This window comes from Dasypus novemcinctus, chromosome 5 (assembly GCF_030445035.2).
Source record: "Dasypus novemcinctus isolate mDasNov1 chromosome 5, mDasNov1.1.hap2, whole genome shotgun sequence".
Lineage (NCBI taxonomy): Eukaryota > Metazoa > Chordata > Mammalia > Cingulata > Dasypodidae > Dasypus > Dasypus novemcinctus.
In genome coordinates, this window is record NC_080677.1 from 87,252,293 (window position 1) to 87,274,656 (window position 22,364).

Below are 22,364 nucleotides of genomic sequence, written 5' to 3' on the forward strand. Positions count from 1 at the left end.
GAGGCCCGGGGTTTGAACCGAGAACCTCCCATGTGTTAGGCGGCCACCCTAACCACTGGGCCAAGTCCGTTTCCCTATTTCCATTCCTTTACTTGGTATCTTATGTTAACCAAGTGGTTTACAACTCTGTTGTAACCTATAACCAAATGCTTCCCCAAGCTGACTCTTGTCAGGTGTCAAGGCCTTCTGACCCATGCTTGCATACTCTCTATTAACTGTAACCAAAACATAACCAATTCTTAAATGCCAACTTAAATAATGTCACTATCTCCACCTCCCTTAGTTTGAATCCCACAAGAACTCTAAGCTCTTTAGAGGCTCCTATCTCCATGCTGGTTGATCTTGCATTAAAGCTCTTTTCTCAAAATTCGGAAGTCATGGTATTGACCTCTATGTGCGTTGGACAGCAAGTCCTTGCTTAGCAACATCCTCTCTGAATGAAGTATTTTCAATAGGTGACATCCTAAGTATTTTTAAAAAACATTTTCTTGTGGTAACATATATACAAACTCAAAATTTCCCATTTTGACCCTTTCAAGTATACAGTTCAGTGGTAATTACATTCACAATCTTGTGCTACCATCAGTCCCACCATCATCCTAAGTATTCATGCTTGTTACTTTTTTGTCTTTTCATTTTTTTTATAAGGATACAAATTTCCTTAGTACACAACCCTACAAAATACTTAAATTCCTTATGAAAATTTTCTCCAGTTTTGGGTAGGATACCAGTTTCTTCTTCCCAAATGTTAAATTAACAAAAAACAAAGAAACAAAACACTGCATCAATATTCAATTTTTGGAAAAATTGCCATGAAAATATTAGGCTGAGGGCACTAAAAGTGGTACAACACTTTTGGGAAATGATTTGCCAATATGCAAGAGAACTAACTACAAAATCATCATTCATTTGCCCCTGCAATTTCAGTGTGGGAATCAACTTTGAGGAAATAACCCAAAACATGGGAAAACTAAATGTAAGAAAGTGACCGTGCTGTTATTTGTAGTAGTGAAAAACTGAAACAAGATAACGTATATTAATAGGGTAATGGCTAAATCAGGGGATACATACTTCACTTTTTGTATGAAAATATTTAGTATAACATTAAATTTTAAAAAATGAGGGTAATGAGTGCAGCTGTGCTGTGATTGCAACTTGTAAAACATACATGTAGAAAACCAAAATATCTATTTTCTATCCCCATGCAGCTTATGTCTACATTAACATGATTTTACTGTTCCATTGTCCTCATTAGCATAACTTTACTCTTCCAGGAGACTCTTGACCAGGCACATTACTTTACTGTATAGGAACTTCTCAGCAGACTCAATTTCTCAGTAGAATAGAAGTATAAATCAACAGCTTATATCCCAAGACCCATTGAATTCTTTGTTTCAAAATCTTTGCCTTGCTGTTTCCATCAGTCTTTTATTTTTTTTTTAAAGATTTATTTATTTATTTAATTTCCCCCCCTCCCCTGGTTGTCTGTTCTTGGTGTCTATTTGCTGCGTCTTGTTTCTTTGTCCGCTTCTGTTGTCGTCAGCGGCACGGGAAGTGTGGGCGGCGCCATTCCTGGGCAGGCTGCTCTTTCTTTTCACGCTGGGCGGCTTTCCTCACGGGCGCACTCCTTGCACGTGGGGCTCCCCCACGCGGGGGACACCCTTGCATGGCACGGCACTCCTTGCACGCATCAGCGCTGCGCATGGCCAGCTCCACACGGGTCAAGGAGGCCCAGGGTTTGAACCGCGGACCTCCCATATGGTAGAGGGTCGCCCTAACCACTGGGCCAAAGTCCGTTTCCCTCCATCAGTCTTAAATGATTATTATATCACGATTTTTGCCCAATCCTAATTAAACACCCCTCTCATTGAAAGATCCACCATCATCTAAATTCCAAAATTTCAATAAAATCTGACCTTGCCCTCTCCCCTCTGGACACTAGCACAGCTCTGTCGAGGGGGTGCCCTCCCTCCTGTTAGCTCTAAACTTGGCCTTGTCTTATCAAGAGATTGTGTTGGGATATCTGGGGAACCGACACTCAACAATGGAGAAAAACTATGAAATACATGTAGAAAGAGACAAGGAATATGTAAAAATAATAATAGTTATGGATCAGTTTTCTGTTGACTTTTCAAGGCTTTTTTATGGTATTCTTATATAATGAGGGCAAGGTTTACTTCAGTCAATAACTAAGAATTCATTTGGCACAAGGCACCTTATAATGTGTAAAGATCAAATAAAAGCAAAGCTGTGCAACTTGTTATTCTTTGTTGTGTTTTGTAAAACAATCAATAACAATCCAGAGAGAAGACTACTTAGGAAACTGAGTGATTCAGACTGTAATTACGCTTGTAGAATCGAAATACTTAAGGGCTCAGTTATAATGGAAATGAACCAAAAATGTTCTAAAAATCACTTAATGTTGAGAAACAATCAGGAGGACATTGACAATAGCCTTTACATGGGTTTTGATATTGGCCTTTTAATAGGAGAGAGCCTTTAGACAATGGTGTGCTTAGTGTTGAGTTACACAAATGTCTTCCACCTAACGTGGCACAGACAGCTCAAATGGGCTTTATTTACAGAAATCTCACTGTCACTGGGTTTTGCAGTATTGGTCAAATATATTTCCTGTCATTTTATGAAATTTGGAAAAAAGCTGGCATGCAGTAAAGCTGGAAGTTTTCTATTTTGTGTCAAGTTTTCTAATGCAAACTCTGATGATTTGACTGTTTAATTGGTTCTGTTTAAGCCAATTAATGTTAGCTACTGAGGTAAATATTACCTTCTTCACTGAATATTAACCCACACCTTTTCAACCTCGGTTCTCAGTAGCATAAATGGACTTTACAGTGAGGATGTAGTACCTCAACTAGGGCAATGAAAACCAGATCTGAGGCAGGATAGAACAGGGACTTAAGAAAGAAGGAGACAGAAAACCTAATAAGCTTGGTAAAAGGAACCTCGGAGGCACTGGCCTGTTTACTAACATTAGCCGGCTGAGCCACACAGGCACGTTAGAAAGGGGCAGCTTACAAGCACACACGCAATGGCTGTGTTTTCAGAAGGCAGCCAGCAGTGAGAGAAGGGGCATCACCACCGCCCTCCCTACCTAGCTGTCAGGTGACCTCATGCCTCACGGACAGTGACCAGAAGTTAATCACTGCCAGTCAACACACCTGCAGAGGTCACAGACAGCAGCCAGAAGCCAATTGCTACCAAAGAGCATCCCCCACACCTCAAGCTCTTGCTTATCAGTGTAGACCCTGGAGTCCTGTACCCCCATAAAACAGAGGATCCCAGAGCAGAACTTCGCATTTCTCCTCCTGGAGAATGCCCGCCTTCATCTCTTAGAAGGTGTATACTTTCTTTTCCTTACTTTACCTCCCACCCCTTACCCCCCCCCCAATAAATCCTCTGCTTGTTTAATTAATTTGGGCTTGTCCTTAAACGCTTTCTTGTGATGAACCAATAACCTTGACACTGTGTCTGATAACAGATCTACCAAAAAGGAAGTCTGAAAATGTTACTATATTTAGATCAAGAGATTTAAGCAGCTCCTGTCCTAGGTACAAATGATAAGAATAAAGACATTAAGATTAATCAGGTAATTTTATTTAATATTTACCATTCAGCAGCAACCAACATGAACATATGAGTAAAGAGAATCTCTTCAAATGTTCTGCTATATAGCTGCTTCAGAAATACACGCACAGGATAAATTTGTTCATTGCCAGAAAATTTTTTAAAAAAGCTTCAAGAACAAATAACACTGATTCATACTGTGCCCAGGCACTAGTCAACAAATCTATTAAATTACACAGGAAAAGGAAAACAAAGAAGCTTTGTTATCTTATGCATGTCTCCTTATTTAAATGGAAGGCTTTACCTCTTTGAAGCAACAGAAATATGGAGCTTCCTATATACATATATATAGATATGTATCTTAGGATGTGATTACAAACACAAAATGTTATCATTAAAAGTAAAAGCTAGTCCAGGAAATTTCCAACTGCAAAACTTGCAAGATACAAAGCTAAAATTCATATCTTCCTTTTCTCAATTATGAATACTATCACTAAACATAAATATTTTAACATATATTAATTTTCTGACATTCAAAATTGTAAAGTCAATATGGCAGAATTGTTAAAAGCACATATGTACAAATATTCTTTTCCATACATAAAGTATTTGGCATAATTATAACAATCATACTGCATCCACAACTGTTTGCTTTTATTACTTTTTTTTTTTTTACACATAATGGTATCTCTTATTAAAATTAACCAGTTATGTACAAAAATACTTGAACATTTATTATAGAAAACCTCTATAACCAGCCTCACCTGGTTATATGCTCACTCAACAGCATATACCTGCTGAATGGTTTCATTAAGAGAATATAAAAAAGTGGTCACTGCCTTCCAGGTAAGCTATCAACAACAACAAAAAACAAACACGGTTAAACTAAAATGAGCTTCCCAACAAAAGAGGGAAAATATTTAACAGTATGATTTAAAATACAGTTTATATATCTATTGTCAATTGAGAGTTATAAACAGTCAGTAAAAGAAAAACAGATACAAAATACATTACTACATACAAGGTGCTTTTTTCACACTACTACAACTGTGGCATTAGCATTGCTATGTAGATCTAAGATGCTATGTTCCTAAATTCAAGCTAGAACACTCTACAGCCATCCTCCTCCAACCACAGGATCATCTCAAAGGATAAGCTCCACTGGTAAGAATGGAGAGGTGTGAGGAATTTATTTTGTGCAGAATTGAAAGTTAATGCCCTTGCCTTTTCAAAGTCCTTTTGCCATTTAATCATGCTAATGTATTTCCTCAAGGTTTTTCCCTTCATTTACGCTATTGACTTAATACTGTCCTGTATTGATTCCTGAATTCTTGTTAATGGGACACATTAATTTGTGCCTATTTAATACTTGAACATCCGCTCTTCTTCAATGACAAATTTTGTATAGGAAACTATCAAGTAAGGAAGCACAAAATTCAAGTAAACATTTCTCCTGGGGTCTTTTGTTGATTGCAACTCTGAAAGCAAATTGCATCTTACAAAAGAAGTGCAGTAGATACCATGTTGTCAGGATACAAAAGGATTCACCAACCAATTCACAAAGTAGAGTTTTAAGAATGTAGACAGTTGTCAAATGTCAAATGTAACCATAAAGAAGTAATTTGTTTCAAGAACAAAACAACTTCCAGTCCCAATCCTTGCAACCCCTTAAATATATTGTCCAAATAGCCAGCTTTAACCTTTAATTTTGATGATGTGCATTGATCATTTTGCTGTGGAAAGAGCCAGAAACCTCACCTTATTTACATAAGTCTCCTAAAATAAGAAACATTGTGTTAGAATGTGCACTGACTTAATAAGCTTTCTCCCAGTATCAAGTATTCAGTAGAAAGTATACATTATCACACTTTGTATTGTTTGACAGTATTGTATTGGTTTTAAGATTAAACTACATTAAAAAAGAACCTAAAAAGATACAAAAGAAGTCTGTCACTATTTACCACGTTCAAATGAGAAACATTTTAATGAAATTCAGCCATACTTCATGTAACATCTGGCATTCTACATCAGTAAGTTTTAATATTGTGCAACATTATATTAGTAAGCGAGTTTGAATTTCATTCATTTAAAGGGAAATCTGAGTAAGTTATTAAAGTGCCTACACTAAATGTCTTTCTCATCATCATATTCATTACTTTGTAAACGACAAAGAATTCATTGAAGGTAAACAGAAAAGTGACTTATAACTGCGAGACTTTCCGGGGCAGCGGCCTGGGCCGCGGGCCGGGGTCAGTCCTCCGGGTCCCGTTCTCCAGGTGGCTGGAGCGCGCGGCCAGGGGCTTGGGGGGCAGAGCGGGCGGCTCGGCCGCGATGGGGATGGAGAGGCTGTGAGGTAGCGGGACCGGGCGCCGCAGAGTCCGCTCGTAGACGCTGTACGGGGGGGGCGTTTTGCTCTCCTTGCGCACCGGCTCCTCCGGCCCGGGGTAGCTGGGCACCGGCACCGGGGCCGTCTGTTCATTCACCTGATTTTCAAAGCCTGAGGTTTCCGACGTGCTACAACGGCTGAGAGAGGAAATCCCGCTGCTGTAGCTGCCGGACAAGACCGGGGAGTTGGAGATCAGTCCCGGGGAGTGGTACTCCACTGGAGAGGGGGTGAAAGACTGCACAGAGCCCTGCTGAGAGGAAAACGGAAATGAGGGGAGAGAAAACCAAGAGGGGAGACAGAGCAGAAAGTCATTAAACGGAGACTCCAGTTGAGGGTTGTCATTCAGGGCGCTGAACACACCTGGGGCATTTACCTGGCTCACGTTCATTCAGTTCCCTGACCCTTCTTATCGTTGTCAGGATAGAAAGGGGATAAAAGTAATCCGAAAAGCGATTTAGAGGCATGTGATTAGTCCTATAGTTTGGAAGACAGGGAATTGGGGGACGGGATGGGGAGCTTTGGGGGTGTCATTGCCCCTGTCACTCACAAGGGTAGGGCGCGACCCTCTTCGGGAGCCTCGTCCTGTCCTGAGGTTTGTGGAGTAAGCCCTGCACATATTCCTGGATCCTAACTCCCGCCTCTTGACCTGAAGCAGCAAACTGGCACCCCACATGTTATAACCTGAGATGTGAGTTGTTTTATCAGCAGCATTTTTGTTCTTTAAACTGAATTAGTTGATAGCTTTTTAAAATAGAAAGATTCCACATATAACTCCAGATTTCTGACATTTCATAAAGAAGCAGGGTTCCTAGCAATAACAGCTTATACTCTCTAGATGGAGATACGGTTTTGAAGCTGAGCAGAAGGTGTCCCCTTTAAATGGGACATGGATTCTTTGGTTTGTCACAGTGGCCGCCACTCCACATTGATTGCACACAGCCTCCTTCATTCAATTATTTTAGGTGTCTGTCTCCATTCGGCATGTGAATTCGCTAACTTTCCAACTGGTGTCCATAAGGGGTCTGAGTCCTAAGGGGCGCTCTGTGAAAGAGGGCTCCGCTGGGAAATGCTGCGTACCACAATATATACTCCTCTTGCAGTTCCAAAGCATTTCAGCCTGTTAAAGTCTTACAATAAAGAACTCTGCGTAACTTTGTTCAGCCAGGATTTTTCTAAACTTATTTGAACATAGAACCATTTTTTCACTTATCAGATAATGTCCTATAAAACTAATGTTCTGTGGAACACACTTTGAGAGATGCTGCCTTAGACTAACTTTACCTTACTTTCTCTTTTTTAAACAAAATACTGCTAGGGGACAGAAATCCTTTGAATTAGCAGGAGTCTGAAGTTAAGCATGCCCGATTAAGAGATACAAATTTGATGTTGTCTTTGTAAAAAAATTACACCCTCCCTCCATTTCAAAATAAGGCTGATAAACTCAGTCTTCTTTATAGGGTTAACTCCATCACTGAATTACTGGGGCGGGGGGAGAATACTAAACTCAGTGAGTTAAGGCAGCAGACTGCATTCCAGTCGTAGAAAAACTATTAATTTGGTAGCAGTGTGCCCTCTAACGTAACCAAGGAGTTACAACACAAACATTGGATCAATTTTTTCTGCTTTCAGATCCCATTTGTAAAGACATGGCTATAAGGTTATGAATGGTCAGTAAAAATATATGTAGGTCTGCAGAGAGACAGTACCCACCACGTTGCTAATTAGGACTATTTGGTAGTTGCTTGAACATTTTCAACTCTTGGGTTCTTTTAATTTCTTAAGAACTAAACTCTAAGACTTCTTACTGTCTCATTACTACTCTGCAAAATCAAGGTGAAAACCACTGATGTTAATTCCATAGCAACGTGGGAGCTGTTTGCTAGTAACGGTAAAGGTTGAAGAAATGAAGAAATGGCATGTTGCTTTCCTTAACATACCATCAAGATGACAGTCTAAGGTTTCCAGAGCATATGCTGTTACATGTGCTTTCTTGTTTAACAGCCGCATTGCAGAATGACAACAAAACTAGCAAATAATTAGCATTCACCAGCAAATTTCTACATCAGAAAATTTGGCAATGCAAATTAAATCACACTTTGTGATATCTTTCTCTCCTTCTAGATTCTCGATTTCTATCAAGTATCCTTTGCACCACAGATGCATTGGATTACAACCTGCCTGTATGTGTTTTTAGATCATTTGCCTTTTTCTTTCACGTTAGCTAGAAATATCTCACTGGCAAAAAGGACATGGAGCATGTAAATCCTAAGTCACTCAGATACAAACCATTCTTTCAGTGCTCACTTCAACCCCCTATTTGCTTCTGGTTGGTGCAGCATCTCTGAACACCAGCCTTTCTTTCATATGTACTTAGAATCCTTGCAGCCAGTCTGATTCAATTTGGATAGAGACTAAATATTATTCTTTACCTTCATGAGGGATTGTCTGTGTTTAGAGATGTTAAACAGCCTATGTCTACACACCAATCCAAACATCTGACCTTTAAAAGCCTGCCAGTTTGTTCCCCAGAAATGTTTTTGTTCATTTTACCTCCTTGTTTTTTCAGTATCAGGTATTTCTAATGTAAATAATATCTTTGGTATAGAATATTAAGAGGGAGAAATAAAGTTGGGTTTGGCTCTGTCAAAATGGGTGAGGTTGATAAGGGCAAAAAGGCACAGAAAATACTTAGATTTTGATTACTGATGCTTTTCTATTTAAGTGTGTGTGTGTTTTAATGTATCATAAAGCAAAAGACAAGGCTGATAATGTGCCAGGAGGTGCATGGGGTCCAGATTTCTTTCTTAGTTCAGTGTATAACTGACAGCTGCTTGAACATTCTTATCTCCACCCTTTGGAGAATGAGGCTGATAATCAGAAAACCAATGGCTGCCGTCATGGTGGAGGCTCCCCAGGGGGAAAGCCGTGTGCTGCTTTCTTACTCATCTTCCTCTATCCCTTCTTTATATGCTGTTCTTTGCCTTGTATGTATAAATAAAAACATCTTTTGATGTACTGGGGATGAGTCTTATGGAAAAAAAAAAAAAAAAAAAGAACTGGGGCCAGCCACCTAGCCTCATCTAAAGAAGGACCTGTACCTTCATTGGAGATCGCCCGGCAGAGGAGGGGGATACTGATGTCGTGTGTCTTGCCGGTGAAGCTGTAAACATAGACAGATATTTCAGTGGAGGAGAATCAGACAGTTGATTATCTGCAAATGCCCTCTGTGTGTACAAACCCAGATAGACGATCCAGTGCAGAAAGACCTCCTAGGCAAGAGTGGGGCAGAAACTAAATGTTGCCTGTCCAAAACAGATTCCTCCCAAAAGATGGCATTAAAGAGACATGGAACAGTCAGTGGAAGTTATTGGTACATACATGAGGCTTTAACGAAAGTGAGAGGGTCCAAAACTGGTCCGGTGTCCTTTCCATTTCCCCAAAGTCCAGATGCCTCTCCACCTCTATTATAAGGCGCTTCTAGGTGTGAGGTGACAGGGAGCAGGACTTGGGGGAAGAGCTGCTCACTGTGGCCTAAGCAGCAATGGAAGACCATGGGAATATTTACACCCCTGTCCCCTTTGGTACCCCCAATTCTGCCCAAAACGCAGAGAAAATCCTTGGCCATAGTCATACAAGATGTAAGCAGTTTTCCATTTCTCCCCACTAGTGCTTGTACTTCGGGTTCCCCTTTATTCCCCTGGATGGTGGTCCTCAATGGATTTCATCACCACGGCTAGGAAGAGCTATCTCTTTGTTTCTCCTGCTAGATTTTCAAGCCCTGTACTTCGGAGACAGCATGGCAATCACACTGCTTTCTGCTTGTGGAGCCAATTCAGCTCTCTAAAGCTTAACTGTATGCCGTAAAAGCCTCCCATTACATGGTCAGTAGGTTAAGTGTAAGCCAGATTTCCTAACTCATAAGAAAACAACAGAAAGACTGAAGGAAAGACAGACAGACGGTTACAGATCCCCATGACAGTGACCACGGATGATGACGCAAGGACAGACCATGAGAGCAATGAGTACAGAAGGGAGAGCAGCCCTGCCAAAAGTTAACTTTTGTAAGCTGTAAGGTCACCACATGCTCGGAATCCTGAGGGATCAAGGAGAGTGGCCCACTATCACTCCATGGGCTTGTGTATCCTCCACCTTGTGTGCTGGAGCACAAAGTCAGCACATGCCATTTCTCCCAGCCCATCAACTGTGGTGTGTTGACTATAGAAGAAAATCATGTACATCAGGAGAAGCAGACTGTGCTTAATCTTAATCTTCCACAGTCACCGTGATACACTAATGCAGATTATCAATAAGCCTGAAGTTATTTTTTTTTTGCTTTTCAAAATTAGTGACTTCTAGCTTTGACAAAATAGAACAAAGTTGATAGCATATAGTTTACTTCAAAAAGAGGGAGTGTCAGTTTTCTTTTCTTAATAAAAAAGATGAGATGCTAGAATACAAGTGAAACATGAATGGTCAATCTGGAAAATCCATGAAGGAAATAATGCTAAATTTTCTCACGTTTCCAGGCCAATTCCTATTTGTAAATCCTCAAAACTACTGGAGACTTAACATTATTGAAAAGACTCTCCCCATCACTAGAGTAGGTAAAGACAGCAGAGTATAGCAGGCTTTCTTAAAAACTGTCACAGATGTAGGTCACCAAGCAAATGGCTTATTGCAAGGGAGGAAAGGGGGCTGTTATTACTATAAACCCCCAAAGGAAGTTTCCTAAGCACCATTTTCAGGGGTTCTCAAATCCTAGTAGGCAGAAGAATCACCTGAAAGGAATGGTAAAAATCAGATTCTAGGATCTTACCCCAGAAAGACCAAAATTTTGACTGAGTAGTTCTAAGGTTAGGCCCAGGAATTTGCTTCTTAAGCTGGCACCCCATAGAAGGCAATGCCCTGAATCACCCTTTGAGAAATGTTACCCTTGAATACATCTTTTTATCTACAGGTATCAGGGAGCTGTGGGTACAAGGTAGTTGCTCTCACAGCCTATCAAAGTTACTGTTAGCCAGTCCCTGTTTAGGGACAACTTGAAATCTTCCTGAAGAATCTTCTTAAGGAAGAAATCAATCTTCCTGAAGAAGACTGAAGGAAGTAGCTGAATTAGCAGAGGCTGGTAAGAATGAGGTGGTTAAAGCAGAGAGAAAATGTTAGTGGCTTAGCAAGGTTAGGGCACCTCCTCAAATTTTGAGGATGGCATCAAGGAGGTACTTAGTAAGAATGGACCACACTTGGCTCAGTGATATCCCTTTCAAAAATAAGATAAGAATAGATGTTCAGGGAAAAGGGAGAACCTTGCAAATGAATTGGGCAGCTACTAAAGTTTTTACCGCAGAAACCAAACGCCTACCTTTCTCTGTGGAATTCAGGACAAGTTGGAGTAGTCATTAAAAGTTATTTTATAAAAATGCTTGTTTAAAGGCTTCAAATACCCACCAGTCTGTGTGGGTCTTGGAGGGACAGGGGGAGAGATAAGTTTCCCACTATCCGACAGGTTCTTGGCTTCTTTCCCACTGTCCAGGCTCCAGCTGCTAGGGGTGGGATTCACAGCTGGAAGGGAATAACACAGCTAAAAACACATGGTCTAGCTTTGCCCTTCGAACACGTGAAATGTTATATTAGAAAGCAAAAACTGTCCAGAATGAAAAAATGAAAAAATCAACTGGACTTAAAAAGAGAAAACCTCCTGAATACTAAACCTTTATTTAAACTGGTTACCTAACAGTTATAGTTGACATTTAATTGGGTGATAGCACATCTTTCTATTTCCCTCAAACTGTCAAACAGAACTACAAATCTTTATGCTGGAGTGTAGAAATTTGTTAAGAACTACAAATATGTTTAGATGCTGGATAACAGATGGAAGATGTAGTCCCTGGACTATTTTAAAACTTGTTTTTTTAGTGGAAATTTCTGGACAAGTGGCAACCAAAAAGGCAGAAGGCAGTGACATACTAACATTTCAAATACTTGGCAGAATAGTTGGGCAAGAACAGCCTTGCCAAGCCATCCTGTCAGCCAGCCCTTTGAGGAAAGGATGATTGTTCCTGAAATGAATGAACTGTACTGCCTTTATATCCCCCAAATAATTTGGAAAACTGATATTATTATTCCTTTCTTTATAATCTGTCTGCTCCATGCTTCTATAAGATGCAGAAAAATGGAGCAAGCCTGTTAGGAACAAGGGAAGGACACACAAGGTTATAAATAGCTGCCATACAATGAAGTTTTACAAAATCAGTAGTAGACACTGCCATCTAATGGATATGTCTAGGATTTCAAGATTATACCACTCAAAATATTTTTTTTCTCTGTTTCTTAAAAATTTGCTCTGTCGTTTTCTTGGGTAGACAGGATAAGAAAAATACCACCATCCTTAAATTCTACAGCCAAAGATCACCATTTGACTTATAACATTCTAGCTAAATCTGCATCGTAAAATAATTTTGGCTAAGGTCTCACTAATTTCCATCTTCCAAAAAATGCTTTAATATTAATATGTCAGTGTACCCAAATGACAACAATCTAGTTCTTACTATGGGTAATTAAAGAGCAATTCACCAGGACGTTTCATGAGTAACTCCTGATTTACTGGCCTGTGGGCCCTCTCCTATTTTTGAGGTTTCACCCTAAGAGAAGTGAATGGGTGACTTGCTGCAAGTCCATAGTTGAGGAAGTCATACTTAATCTGCTCTTTATCCTCCGTCCAATTGCACAGACTAATGCTAATTGGCTATTTACAGCTATGAATGTGTTTGGTTCTTCTTTTTTGCATGACCTTGAGGCAGGGCACACTCTATTATGCATGGATAGCAATTCTGAAATAGTATTTAATTGTACAAGAGCCAGGCCTGAGTCACGGCAAACAACAGATGAACTGGCAGAATGAGCTTTGTAAGGGAGACAAAGGAAGGGACCACGAAATCAATCTGGGAAGTTGCTATTTTCATTTTGCGAACAAGCAGCCTAATTGGCAACTTTCTTTTATAAAGAGCAGAAATTGCCTCAGTGACTCACGGAGGCTGGAGCATGAATAACTGTCTTTCATTAATCTCCTAAAGAGCAAACTTGTCCTGATAATTAAAGATCTCAAGGAATTGCCTTCCACACAGATGCACAAAAGACTGGAGAAAATGAGGACAAAACAAACCCTTACCCATTACAGGACTGATGACAGGCTGGCCTTATACCCACCTTTCTCAGGTGCAGAAAGATTAGGGTCACTGCGTGGCAAAGCCCCATCTCCAATATGATTAAACAGCATCCTCTGGAAAGGTACAAGAGTCTATTTTTTTTATGATGAAATAGGCTGACATGTGAGACCTTTTAGAAAATAAGATAATTATTTCATTACTGAAAAACCTTTTGTTCAAAATAATTTTTGTATGGTATGATGAACCTGGGAACAAAGAATTTACGTATGTTTAATGAAAAAAGGGGAGATGAGGCTTATGCTTTGAGAAGGAACACAGTGTTTAAAAAGTTTGTATTAGATTTTAAATATAAATGGTAAGTACATTTTCATAATAAAATGTAGGGGGAAATAAACAGTATATAGTGGTTTATGCTATAAAGCTCTTGGTAAACACAAATGCTGGACTGGTAATATGAAATGCAAATAAGAGTGAAAGGAGAAACATAAACCCAAAAAGATCTAGTAAATGGATTTTAACTCCTTCATATTTTAAATCCTCTATTAGGTTAAAATGTAAGAAATGGCTGATATCTATAATTTTTTAATCTACGGAAGTGCCAGCTTTACATCTTTCTACCTAATATATTAAAGGAAAGAGTATGATGTCCTTAAAAGTCAATGCACGAAAGCAATCCATAATATTGAAATTTGGGCAACATATACACTGCCTCAAATTTTACCAAAAGCAGAAATCTGGGAAGGCTAATCAGGGGAAGCTTTGAGTCCCCTATGCTGGCAACATGTTCTCCTAGGGCAGATGGAATGGTGAAATTCCCTTGCAACATCAAGTAACAAAGAGAAATAAAAATGGTTAGCTTGTTCAGCCAAATGCGCTCAGATATCATTTCTGTGAGACATCAGTGTAGCGCCGATGAGGTATACTGGGACTTTCAGGAAGAATACACAATCAGCAAAGATAAACCAATCATGCCTAATCCCACTCCCTCTCATCCATTTCCATCTGCAGTTACAGACTTTCTGCCAGGATGGTGTAGAAAAACAAAGAAATTAGCCAGAGTCCAAATAACTCTTGTTCTCTGTTTCCCAATTATTCCCAAACAACCTGTGAGACTATGGGCAACATAAGAAGCTTCGATTTTGAAACTACCCTTTGTTCAAAGCCCTTGAAGTACCCAGAGGGCCACGCCCATGGCCCAGTCCTCACTCAGATGAGGAAGGATCACTTTAAACCAGATTGGGTGAGGGCCCGCTGCCTGACTCCGGAGGAATGCAGAGAAGGCCCAAGGACTCAACTCTTCCCTTCCGTGTGTTAAAGGAGAGGAGCAAAGGCAAACAGAGACTCCCCCTTCACTCATGGCTTCCTCAGAAAGGAACCAGCTGCAGCTTTCTCAAACTAGGTACGGGCCCAAAAGGAAGTCTGCTGGGCGGCGGCATGGTTCTCCTCCAGGGTCTTCCAATAACAAAAAAAGCTTCCCACAACCTCTGCTATAGACACACGCAAACGCACACACAGGCAGCAACTCACCGAACTATCCCTTCTAAAGTTTAAGTAGCAGCAATAGAGTCAGATCGAGGAGGATAAAATCTTTCCCATTTCCCTCTCAGCTCTGCTGTGCAGGCAACAACCTATATATTCCTATCAGTAATCAGGCCCAAACAGGAATTCCTAGTAATGAACAGAGGTGCTCTCTTCACCCAGCTAGACTTGTCTGACACAACCCATCTGGTTGCTTCCGGCAGCTAACGTTTGTTTCTGAACAGATATGGAAGGAGTTCCAGACTTTTGCCTGTTTTCTGATCTTTGTGTCCTTCAAGGACTACCTGAGAAGGTTCCACAGGCGTTGGATAGATGGCACTGCATGGTCTCTCTCTTGGGGACAAGCAAGAGTTTTCTCTGGAATGTTTGTGTTTGTCAGACAACAAAGGAGAAGCTAGAAAGAAAAGAAGAGAAAGAACTATGAGCGTGGTGGTGGTGTTAGACCTTCGTGGAGGGGCGAGCCTGAGTGCTGTGGCACAGTTGAGCAGTTTAGGAAACTGAAATCACAATTTCCGGGGTTGGAGGGTCCTCTGGGCACCCTTACTCTACCCCTCACACCCTGGCACTGACCTCTAGCACTCGATGGAGCAGAACTGGTCACGTTAGGTGAAGCGGAGTGGGTAGAACTCAAGCTTGAGGTAGATGGACTTGGCTGTAAATACACAGAGAGCTATTATCATATCCCATTTAGAGGCTTCCAACAACAGTGACATTTGAAACAAAATCACTCACATTTTTTTCCAAAATAGCAAAATAAGGTAAACACTGAGAAATATAGAAAAATCTTAACTCAATCTGAGAAGGAGTCCACTCTCAATTAATCAAGAATCTGAGATATAGATGACTGCCAACACATTTGTGCAAGTTTCAGCTGCATACAGTGACTCAGTGCCAGTGAGCAAAGCACTCCCTGGCTGAAATGTAAGCAGAATGGCTCCCAGCCTTAGGCACATAAATAGGTGAGTGTTCCTAAAAGGGTTAGAGTGTGCCTTATCATCTCCCAAAAATGTCTTTTTAGCATTAATTTGGCAATATGTATTATGGCTATCTTTGGGAAAACAAAGATGGTGATGAGGAAAATTTCATCTTTTTTCCCCTGAATTATCATAAATGCCAAATTAGCAGTGTCTCAAACATTTCTGTTATGAGTCAAACTGGCTCTAAAATCCCTAAAAATGTTAATTTCTTCTTTTTTAAAAAACCTTTTAAAATAGAAAATTTCCAACATAAACTAAGTCGAGAGAATTTTATAACAATCCCCCAAACCACACAGAACTGTTAGGGGCAGTTAGTATATGGTAACATGCTCCGAGAGGCCTGGACTAAAGAATCAAATCAGAGCTGGGTCAAAGCTAACCCCTGCACAGCTTTTTCGGGCTTTTCCATTGCTGGGTTATGTCTTCTCAGAGCAGACAGGGCAGTTTGGAAAGAAACATCTTTACGAAGACTCCAAAGACCAATAAAGCAATATGAAATGTCTGTCCCTAAGTCCAGTTCTCGCTCTTAGCTCTGTTCATTAGCACCTCAGAATGAACAGAAACTCTTGAGACAAAACAGGAATAAGCACGACTAGATAAAAAGCCAGTAAAGTACCTGCATGTTAAAGACTTCGTCAGAGCTTTCTGACTGCCCTGTAATATTGCTTACTTCAGCAGAAGCTTGTGAGGACAGGGAGGAGGAAGAGTATCGGTTGACAGCTGGGTAACTTAATGGGCTGTTTCGGAAGAGAAAAAAAATGGCCGTTAACTCAGTCTCTGAATTGTACTTTATCACATGCTAGCTTGGTATAAAAGCAAAAGAAAAAAATACATCCTGTTTTGTTGGGTCCTGTCTGCCTTGACATAATCAAATGCTGGAGTTTCTTTCTTGTGCTGTTGCTATTTTACCAGTGGCAGATGTCTGCAGCTGCCTGGTGGGTTAATTATTTCATTAAGAAATAGCGTTTTTGACAAATTGCACCATAAAGAAGGAAAGAATTGTTCCAGATCATCTGGTGAAGATGCCAAATTGTAAGATAATTCAGAATATGACTTACCTGCGTCTAGGAATTACCCTGGTACCATCTGGACTCATAGAAGCAGGTGCTGAATTCCTACACACGCGAGGGCTACCATTAGGAAAATGGACTGGACTGGCTTGAATACAAGCAGAGAACTCCTAAAGATGTGGTAAAAAATATTGTAGAACAGAAATTATGTGGGCAAAATAATTTGTGAAATCTGTTAGCAGACCAGCCACACATCCTAATTGTGAAATCTTTATTTAGGGATGTATTAAGGTAAATTTCAATATTATTATACCTTCCCTCATTTACCTTCTTGTTTTCATAAAGGGGGTGTGTGGAAAAGAGCAGGCAATGTGATTCTCATATTTGCATGTTCCCTGGTAAAATGGTGCAGCTTGGCAGAAAAACCAAAAGATGTCACTATTGGACACTTCATCCTCCCTCTAACCAAAAAGCAAATAGCCAGGCTGCCCCACCGTGGACACTTGGTGTACGAACCTGTATTCCTAAACTCGACTTCATCACAAAGAACTGATCAACCAGCTTTTTGTGAAGGGGTCTCATATCTTGAGGCACAAACTTCTCATGGACTGCCAAACCAAATTCCAGAATCTGCGCCTTGATAAGAACATAAGGCAAAAACATAAGTCAATGACTACTACTCCCTAAATGCCTGCTGGGTGCCAAGTACTAGGCTATGCTTTTTGTGAACATTATCACTAAACCTCTCAATTCTATAAACTAGGAACCATCGGCACCTCACAGATGAGGAAACTGAGGCTCAGGAAAATCCTATATGTAGTAAAAGACAAATGGAGATGTGAACTTAGGTCTGTCTAATGCCCAAGACTGATTTTCCCATGGATGTTAGATCTGTAATAACAAGTTTTCTTAATAGTTGTGTCCCTTTGGCCCTTGCCAAGATGGGGCAGGGAATGGGGGCAGAAGGGCAGGCATTTACCCCAGGGATCCTTTTTCTGATGATACCCCTCACTTCCACTTCTCTCTTCTGTCAGGTTCTGTGTCTTTCCCCATTCCACCCCAGATTTTAAAAATCTCCAGAAAGTGAGGAAAAAGACAAAAAATAGGAATCCTATAATATTTACTGTGCTTTTGTTTTTTGTTAAATTGTTCACTAATACTGAAACAAGGGAGCAGCTACTACTTAAAAAAAAAGTTTTCCAGCTATGAGCACCCAAAAAGAGATGAACATAAACTTTCACTGCTTTCCCTGGTTCAACTATCAATAGTGCTTAATTCCTTTGATTTGAATAACAACTGTCTTTTACATTAAAAAAAAAAAGCCTCCATGCCAAAGTAGTCAAAAGAACCTATTCCACAGGCTGGGAGGAAAACAAATCACATTTCACCACAAGGCCTTTTATCTTTACAGCTTATGAAGATTCCAGACTGAAAGCTCAGGTCAAACAGGCCTGATCCTGGGGAGTTAGAGAACCCAGCACCTTCCCTACCCGGCCCGGACTCTGTTAGTTCCCCTTCTTGTTGCCAGCACATGTGCAGGAAGATAAAAATATCCTGGAATTGATATCCAGGACACCTCTGACAGAAATAGTCTGAGTGGAGTCTATGTCTGAGGCATAGAGGGGAGAGGCTGACTGCTGGGATGAGAGGGTAGAAGGGATGAACGAATGAGCTGACCTTAGTGTAGGAGACTCACCAGCTGTTAGGTGACCTCTCTTTTGCCTAGAAAATGTTGCAGGCTGGGTTCTCTGAGAACAGACTCTGGCAGGGACATTAGGATGTTTATTAGGGAAATGCCTTTGGGACCAGTGCCAGCGGGAGAGAGGGACAGCAGGGAGAAGTCGGGTTGCAATGGCTAGGCTTTCTTCTATCCCTTCCTCAGAGGCAGGAAGGTGGAGACCTTGGGTGAGGTAGCTCCCTGCAGCTGAGGCAATCCCTGAAGGACCTGACAGCTGGAACTTCTGTTGCCAGCTCTCCTAACAGCTGAGGCAACAAGTCCTACAAGGAAGGAGAATGGCAGCCCATCCCGGTGCTCCTCTTCACAAAGGCCCAAGGAATGGTGCTGATATCTATGAGAGAGTACTAATGTTTCCTAGGCCATCGCTCTTTCCACAAGACCCACGTAATACAAGCAGGCAGGATGTGGAGGAAATAAAGGCTGCCAATTTTATTTTTCTTGAGCAGCCTCTTGGCACTGATTCACCATTTCCAGTCAGGCTGAAACAACCGATAGAATCCTGGGGAGAGCCAAACTACTCATAAGAGATTCTTTTCAGATAAAGCATTGATTTTTAAAAATTCACAAAGGTTAAAGCCATCCCATAATCCTAAGTGTTAGATGACCCAAACTGCTCACTTTTACCATCTACATTACCTTTGGGGAACTGGGGGCTTGATTTAGTCTCTATTTCCTTGCAGGGCAACTTTAAGTCACTCCTTTCTCCTTTCCAGAAATTGTACAACTAAACCCTTTCTAGCCATGTCTCTTGCCCATGATTACTTTTCTCTCCCCAGTATCGGGTTTTGTGGACTAGGCCTGCACAGCAGAAAATACAAGCTGAAATGAGACACAACATCATTTGCTAATTCAAAAGAGCATGCTGATTTTGTTAATTTGGTACTATCAAGTAGGAAGAGATGCTTTTGTCATATTTTATCATACATATTCCACTTTTCATGGTAATAAAATATCCTTCTTTATTTCTTATCCAACCCAGACTTCCAACCATAATGTCTCCTACCTCAGAGGTTTAAAACCTTTGTCGGGCCAAGATCTACTCAATAGGGACACAATAGGCAACAGATCACTCACTCCAGCCCTTAGCACTTGATGGTTCCAAATAAGTAAAGATAAACTATGCTTCTTTGGCATAGAAAATGACGATGTATCTGGTTGTGCTCATATTATATAATCTGTAGGCTTTAGTCAGCAAACATGATACTGTTTTAAAGCAAAGTCTACTGATTTCTTACTTCCTTATTATAACAGTCCTGTTCATTAATTCTTCTGATTGGCCTGAATCTTATTCGAGCTCAAAGTTTTGAGTGAAAAGTCAGCACTAAGCCTACAATTAGTCCTTAGGGAGAGAACATTCAAGGAACCTAAGAGACTACATGAAGCTGTTATTACAGAATGAGCTGCCATGGTCTACTCATTGTTAAATTTATTTTTACATCAAAGTGGGAAGAAAAAGTGGAAGTAGCAGGTTGGGATACTGTAACCCTTGACTGTCAGCTCCAGTTAGGCCACAGATGTAGAAAACCATGTAATGGGTCTCTGGATAAGCAAGCACATCTCCAGGCAGAGTAGAGAGAAGGTGCTCGGCTCTGCTACCCTTACCTGCTCAAGCATCAGCTCTCTTAACCGTGCAATTTTCTCTCCATCTTCAGGGTGACTTAAAATATATTCTTTGACGAAGAATGCCTAGAAATAAAGGGACAGTAAGTCTACTTAAGTTTAGTTATAAAAGAAGTGACAGAGTCATTTATAAAGATTTAAAATCTTTCAAAGAAATGACACCATCACAAACCAAGTTTGGCGACAGATGGAGTGATTCTTAGTGTGGGCAGCTGGTCAGAAAAGGTTCATAAGGAGAGGGTTAAAGGGAGTAGGAGGTTGTGTAATGAGTACCTTTGGTAAAGCAAATAAGCCCAAATCAACATGCTTTATGGCATTGTATCACAAAATAAACTGCCTTAAGATTCAGTGTGACCTGGGTGGTGAAACATGGATGAATCTTAAAGACATCATGTAGAGTGAAATAGGCCAGACACAAAAGGACAGCTATTGTATGATCTCACTCATATGGAATAACTAGAATGTGCAAATTTACAGAGACCGAAAACAGATTATAGGGTAGATGAGGCAGGGGGTGAGGATGGGGAATGGGGAGTTAATAGTTTATGGGTACAGTTTCTGTTTGGAGTGAAGGAAAAATTTTGGTAATGGATGGTGGTGATGGCTGCATGATAATTTGAGAATGTAATTAATGCATACTTAAGAAGCATAAAATTGGGAAATTTTGTATTTTATATATATTACCATAATACAAATTTTTTAAAAAGATTCAATGTGACCAAGATGGCAGCCTCACCTCCCAGGTTATTAAGCCTTTGTGTTTAATACTAAGAGATTAGATAAAAAAAGTCCACTTAAAATATCTTCTAACCAAGACCAGACTTTTCTACGTCCATTGGCCTCTTTAACCACGGAAATGATTTAGATGGGCACTCATTAAATAACTCTGATCTCCTCTCTTTTATTCTTCCTAGAACATATATATATGTACACATACACATATACCCACTTTTATCCTGAATCTATCACATCTCGGGAAAGTGGAAATAAAGTGGTCATGACAAATGGCTCTAGTTTGCTCTATTTAAAAAGTGACTCTGTCAATTGTAGCCTCTTGTCTGCATGCTTACATGTGTACGTATTTTGAAAAAAAGATTCATGAAACCCTAAGAAATCACATTGAAAACCTTTTCTCAAACAATACTTAATCCTCACCTCTTGGTACCTGGAAACCCCACCATTAACCGCAGCATCTATAACTCCATTCAGACACATGGTCAGGGGATTAATATTTTGCATTTGTCTTGTCTGACACTGACTAATCAGAGTCTTCAACTGCTGATTCTTATTTTCCAACACTTCAATTGCATTTTCCAGAGGACTCATTTCTACCTGAGAAGAAAATGAACATAAATATATATATATTGAATTTTGTGGCACTCAAGAAGACAGACAAAGCAGATTATCTACATTCTGAAGTATCTGTGCCCCCCGCCCCCCAGCCCCTGGATCCCATCAATATATCTATCAGGGGATATCCAGCATAATACACAAAGATGTGAAAGTCAAATTAGCTGTTCCTTAGTAAGGTTTGGAAGAATGGTGATTATACTCATCCACTAGAAGATAGTTTGGGTAACCAGCAACCATTAATTATACATTAGCACAGCAATAATCAGTATAATCCTTAAAAGAAAATCCAAGCATTTTCATATCTTTTGTTTTCTTTTGAAGGATTATGTATTTATAGACCTGTATATTATTAACAACTTCTTCATCGTTGTCATGATGAAATGGACTAGATGCTTAACTGATGCAAAGGACTATTGGATATAGAAAGATGCATTTACAGATCCTGTGGTGTCAAAGAGCTTTCAGCCTAGCTGAAAAGATGAGATGTATGCCCATATGAACCTCATACGCATATATAATAGCACCATAAAGTGGCACAAGATGGCACACAGTTGAAAGTTATAGAAAACATGATTATATATGCTAGAGGATCTATTTGTTGAAGGAGAGCCAAACAGAACCATAATGACTTCAAAACTGAATTGTTTTGGGGGAACCTACTTGATAAAATGATTAAAGTGCTCTACAAATGTATGGTGTTAGACTGTTGTTACTGTCTTCGATGTTCTCTTTGAAAAGAAGGTCTGCCAAACTCTCAGTTCTAAAGTAATCCAGGCTTACAAAAAGCATATTTAAATAATGGTCTTTCAGTTAAGGAAATGAATTATAGTTTTTAAAGGTAACTTAGATCATCTTAAGCCAATATTGGAAAGTATAGAATAATGTGACGATATCAAAATTAAGAATGCATATTGGGACTTCTGGAAGGATGGCAGATTAGAAAGACATGAGACTCTTGTCTCTCCTAGAAAAATAGCTAGAGGACAGGCAGAA

General features: G+C 40.1%; 1 protein-coding gene across 7 annotated transcripts in view; it reads right to left on the minus strand.

Annotated features, from left to right (window-relative positions):
• Nucleotides 1-3,593: 3,593 nt before the first annotated feature.
• Nucleotides 3,594-22,364, minus strand: part of DOCK4 (dedicator of cytokinesis 4) — a 516,333-nt gene continuing 497,562 nt past the window's right edge. For 2 of the 7 annotated variants that reach the window (XM_058297210.1, XM_058297207.1), the window contains 11 exons: nucleotides 21,174-21,350; nucleotides 20,001-20,084; nucleotides 17,177-17,296; nucleotides 16,709-16,830; nucleotides 16,267-16,387; nucleotides 15,244-15,325; nucleotides 14,958-15,067; nucleotides 13,175-13,247; nucleotides 11,417-11,530; nucleotides 9,070-9,131; nucleotides 3,594-6,221 (listed from right to left, as the gene is read on the minus strand). In XM_058297210.1, the coding sequence (XP_058153193.1) occupies nucleotides 5,787-6,221; nucleotides 9,070-9,131; nucleotides 11,417-11,530; nucleotides 13,175-13,247; nucleotides 14,958-15,067; nucleotides 15,244-15,325; nucleotides 16,267-16,387; nucleotides 16,709-16,830; nucleotides 17,177-17,296; nucleotides 20,001-20,084; nucleotides 21,174-21,350 (1,500 nt within the window). In that variant the 3' untranslated portion in view covers nucleotides 3,594-5,786. The remainder of the gene's footprint in view (nucleotides 6,222-9,069; nucleotides 9,132-11,416; nucleotides 11,531-13,174; nucleotides 13,248-14,957; nucleotides 15,068-15,243; nucleotides 15,326-16,266; nucleotides 16,388-16,708; nucleotides 16,831-17,176; nucleotides 17,297-20,000; nucleotides 20,085-21,173; nucleotides 21,351-22,364) is intronic. The other 5 variants (XM_058297211.1, XM_058297208.2, XM_058297213.1 and 2 more) reach the window with 3 other exon arrangements.